Source organism: Egretta garzetta, unplaced genomic scaffold, assembly GCF_000687185.1.
Source record: "Egretta garzetta isolate BGI_Z169 unplaced genomic scaffold, ASM68718v1 scaffold557, whole genome shotgun sequence".
NCBI lineage: Eukaryota > Metazoa > Chordata > Aves > Pelecaniformes > Ardeidae > Egretta > Egretta garzetta.
The window spans coordinates 932305-937173 of record NW_009260264.1 but is presented as its reverse complement, the minus strand read 5'-3'; the positions used below and the strand labels follow the sequence as shown (position 1 = coordinate 937173).

Below are 4869 nucleotides of genomic sequence, written 5' to 3'. Positions count from 1 at the left end.
GCTGTTTAGAAACAAATGACAATTTTGTTCCTCCCTCCCCTGAAAGACCCAATTTAAAATTGTATAGATGCCAGTGGGCGAAGGCCCTTGCACTGATCTTACACTGAATGCTCCTCTGTCTAAATGCTCCTCTCTTGATGACTGCATGCAGTACACTGGCTCTAGAAGAAGCTGGGGCTTCTAAGCCTCATTAATACTGTCTGAATGCATGTAACAGTACAGCAGTGTTTGCTTCCCTTCCCTTTGCCATGGCAATCTTGCTGGGTGGAGCCCTCTTCCACAGCATGGCACTCCTCTGCCAGACACACACATTTGCAGAGGAATAACGGTTCCACCTCCTGGTGTTAACAGGGGGGAAGTGGATTTTGGTAGGAAATGCTAATCTGTCGATTTTCATGTTCAGCACACTGTATTTTCCTCACAAAGGCCAAAATGTATGATCTCTTCTCTCCAGAGGAGGAGACTAGGTATCTGTGGTACAGTTTAACACAAGCTGTTTAATCAATAGCCACGGGAAACTACCAAAGAACACTTTGGGCCTGCCTCTCGCAGCACAAAGAGCTGGACCCTGAGTAAGAAATTTCAGTTCACTATTGTATTTGCAAGGTTGGTTTGTGCTGAAACATAAGCCACCATCTCCTCCTCCTGCAGTGCTGCAGGTGTCACCAGCGGCAGCCCTGCTCCTTTCATGTTGATTTACACTCCAAACCCCTGCCTGAAGTGAATCCTGCAAAGTCCAGATTTTTTCTTCCTATGACTCTAGGACTGCACCAAAACAAATGCACTAAGAACTAGTGGAATAGAAAGTGCCCTGATGTTCCTAAATCTGAGTTAGTGGATTTATAAGATTTTTGTACAGTCTTCACCTGTAAAAGCTTGTAGGAAAAATACTGTCTTTGGTCTTGAGTGCTGTTGAGTTCCTCATTCTGACTATTTCCTTTTATTGTAGGCATTTTCTCAGCAAGCCCAAGATTTGGTGCATTACCTGAGATGGCAATTAAGTTATACCAAATTCTAAAAGGAAAAGAAAGGTTATTTACAGACAATCTGCAGACCTCAGATGCATCTCTCTGAATCTCTTTCCAAGCTCTTCCTTTTCTGGAAGGATTTATTAGATGTTACCACAGTGCTTTAGGAAATCAGAATTCTGCTGTGTTTAAAAATAAATGGTTGAAACAAGGTTCTTTTAATATAAACATTTTCAGTAGCAGCTTATATTTACTTAATATATCCTTTCAAACTGGTTTAAATGCCAGTCTCACCTTTGTTTTATAAATAATGCCATCCTCATTGATCAGCCATGCTTATCAGATCACACAGCTTATGGTATTAAGGGGCCATCATAGTATATGTAAAATAGTATGTTCCTTGTCATATGTTCATTTGATTTATCTTATCTGTCTAATTCATGACCACATTGATATAGAAAACAAAAGCACAGAAACTGTACAGTAAGGCAGCTCTTAAATAGCAAGAAATTAAGTTGTTTCCCTCTTCAGCAGAAGTTCAACAGAAAATTGAGGATGTTGAAGTAATATTTTTATTCTGACTCTGTAGTGAGTGAAAGCCCCAGTGCGATAGTATGGCTGACGTTCTAGCTTCTTAGAAGCCCTAAGAAGATAAGTGTTAAGATGGTGATCATCAGAAATACCATGTTGTGTATACAAGGGCAAGAGAAATTAGTACCAACATGGTGGTTTAATTTCATTGTAAGCTTTCTCTAGAATCTGTTCCTCTGATAGTGAAATCTTGTGATTCCAAGTGAATATGGTACCCTTTTCCTGTCTGCATTGTTTTGGACCACTTTCTATGTCTCTCGATATGTAGCCGGTTTTCAATAGCTATTGAAATCATCTCTGTAATCCCTGTATAACTTCACATGTGTTTGTGATGTGTTTCGAGAAGACACACTACACACAATTCATCATATGATTAAAATGGAGGCAATTGCAGACTCTTGTTTTAAACTCTTATATTAACAGTGTTTTGTTACCTGTCTTTATAGTTGCTGGTGTCTTAGGTTTTGCCATTGGAAAGATGTCATACATAGGAGAATGCAAAAAAAAGTTCCAGAAAATTGGTATTGTACCATTTGGTTCACAACAAAAAAGGTTTGTGCTTATTTAAATCATTACTTCTAGATCGAAACAGTCTTTACAATAGTAAAAATAATATGCCGCAAAACTATGGATTTAAAGTTTGTGATCACGTCATGAGGCACTACTCTTATATTCTTAGGCTATATGTGTCAGTATTAGGAACTACTAAATATGCTTCAGAAAATGCAAATTAAACTCAGTGTAATACCTGTTATTAGGAAATCCATTATTTAAATGAAATTATCGTATTTCTAAGTGTGATGAAACAACAGTTACTGGTTCTCTTTTCATCTAGTATTGTGCCTTTAAGCATCTCACAATCTTCTATGATATCACTCAGCCCTTTGAGTCCTCTTTTGTACCACACATCCGGCCAAATACACTGCAGATTTTTTTTTTACACTATCCTCACATTTTAACAACAATTTCAATCTCAGCCCACAATCCAACCTCCTCCTCTATGGTTTTGCCCAACCTCAGACTGTCCTGCCAAACCACGAAGAGCACAAATTGCAAGGGTATTTTTTCCACCTTGCAACACTAACCATATGATAGAGCTTAATGGTTGCTACCTGTCACCTCCATGGTTTAGTCATTGTTTCCTAACCTTCATATAAAGTACTCTTTACCATCAAATCACACTCTGACTCCCTTCCAGGCTCCTCCTTCAACTGCCAGTAGTACTTTTCATTCCCAATATGGCTTCTCACATGCACCTTTCACACACAAAATGCATTTCCAAAGAGCCCATCCACAAAATCATTCTCCTTTGTCTTTCCACATCTTTCCCCCAGACCAATGTGAGCTTTTATGCCTATGAAAATGCCTGACTGAGAATGGGAAGCTCCTGCATTGTTCATATATCTCTCCACTTCCATTCTTCCCCCACATAACAAAGCTATTCCTTTCCTCACATGGTGTTACGCAAAGTGGCTATTCGTCACTCTCTTGTATTATATGCTTTGCTCCTAACTCTGTTTGGTCATTATTGACAGGTACAATGGCAAGGACTGTCTTTTCCTGCTTAGAAAATCCTATTATATTGTGATGATTGCTGGAAACGGTAGTTAAGGATAATAATTAATGGGGTTTTATTCGTTGAGACATTTAGATGTCATCTTTTGCAGTTTATGTCCTATAAAGCAGTTACAACAATTGGAGAATATAGGCAAGAGATTCTACTTCAAGAACATTTGCCAGCATGTCATATGGTTGTATTAGAAGAAATCCAGCAAAATTCTTGAATGCTTTATCTGCTTTCAATATCATAGGCATTGTCATCATACTTGCAAAGAATGTGAAGCAAAATTAAGATCAAGTGAGAAAGAAGGTTTAATTCTTTTCAGTAGGCAACCTTCAAATTTAAAATAAATCCTCAATTTATTTTCCATGTTGAATGGTATTCTTCTTTGAAACCTTTGAACAATATAATGAAAATCATGGATTTTAATAACGGATTAAAACCTGAGTATTATTCAAGGAAATACTCTCTATCTATGGTTTGTAATTAAATTTGATTCTTCATTTTTTACCTTACGTATCTTTCATGCTAATTTTAAATCGCCCATTTCTGAGGAATTTCTGCTTTAGCTGTAGCAGAGTATTGTTTATTCACCTAAGTGGAATTGATTTGGATTGACTGTTTGTATGAAAACAAATATAACTCCTTTCAGTTTCCAACTTTTTTACTTAATAATCAAATAATTATGGATAACGTTGATAGTTTAAAATACATTGAAATATTGAGAATCTAAAAGCAGGCACAGCTGGGGGTGGATTTGTTTGTTTATCTGGTGTTTGGGTTTTTGATTTTTTTTCCATCTAGTACTAGGGTTTGGCCAGAGCCTGGTGAGGGTAGTGTAAGAGTGCTGCTAGAGCAACTGCACCCTGGGGCAGGGGAGACGGCCCGCGTGATGTTTTCACCCTGGAAAGGGGAAAGTTCCCGTTGTGAAAAAGGAGAGTTTACAGGGTGGAAGGCAGGGGAGTATTTAAAAGCACTTTCACTCTTCCTCTACAAAAAAAACCAGGCCAACAGCTGGGCTCTTTAAAAGCATTTTCACACATTCTGCTTGTGGTGAGCTGTGGCCTACATTTCTCACAGGCAGGAGAACGTGTGAAAGTGTTTGCAAATAGCTTGGCTGCCTGCAAGAGAGGAGAGCAGAGGGCCTGTTTGAAATCCTGCCACATGAGGTTGTTATGGCTCTAACTGCAGCTTGAAACAAAAGCCTGGTGCAGAAATTGTTGGATTGGATCGCTTTGGCACATGTTATGTGGGAATTTAGATAAGGGTATTGACAATGGTCCCTTTCTTGCTCTGAAGTGTATGGCTGCAGACGATCTATAGGAGGAATATCCTAGTAGAACCTGTTTACTTACCCAGAAGAGAGATTTTGATGGATTTTTACTATGTAACAGTACATTATGGCAGTAAGGATTGTCCTGAAGGAAGCCATAGAATAAATTCCTGGTTTTAATCAACTTTGTCACTGCTTGAGCATTTTCTGTCAAGAGCTGCAAGTGCTCAGCCTCTAGCAAAAAATGCACTTTGGCTCAGGCTCACCTCATAGGGTTGCTGCCAAAATGGGCAGTGCTTCTCTTCTGCCCGCTGTAGAGATCATGAAGCACTGTGGCCCTCTGGAACAGCTTGCTGGCCTAGCTAGGTGTCAGACTCATAAGGGGGAGATAAACAAAAAAACCCGGCCCTCTGGAACAGCTTGCTGGCCTAGCTAGGTATCAGACTCATAAGGGGGAGATAAACAAAAAAAAATCA

The 4869-nt window shown here is 39.1% G+C and overlaps 1 protein-coding gene across 1 annotated transcript in view; it reads left to right on the top strand.

Moving 5' to 3' along the window:
* The window catches only part of OCIAD2 (OCIA domain containing 2), a 9507-nt gene extending 6037 nt beyond the window's left edge, over window positions 1–3470 (top strand). The window contains 3 exon segments of the mRNA XM_035897702.1: window positions 950–1001; window positions 1983–2111; window positions 3371–3470. Of these exon segments, the coding sequence (XP_035753595.1) occupies window positions 950–1001; window positions 1983–2111; window positions 3371–3470 (281 nt within the window).
* Window positions 3471–4869: the final 1399 nt, after the last annotated feature.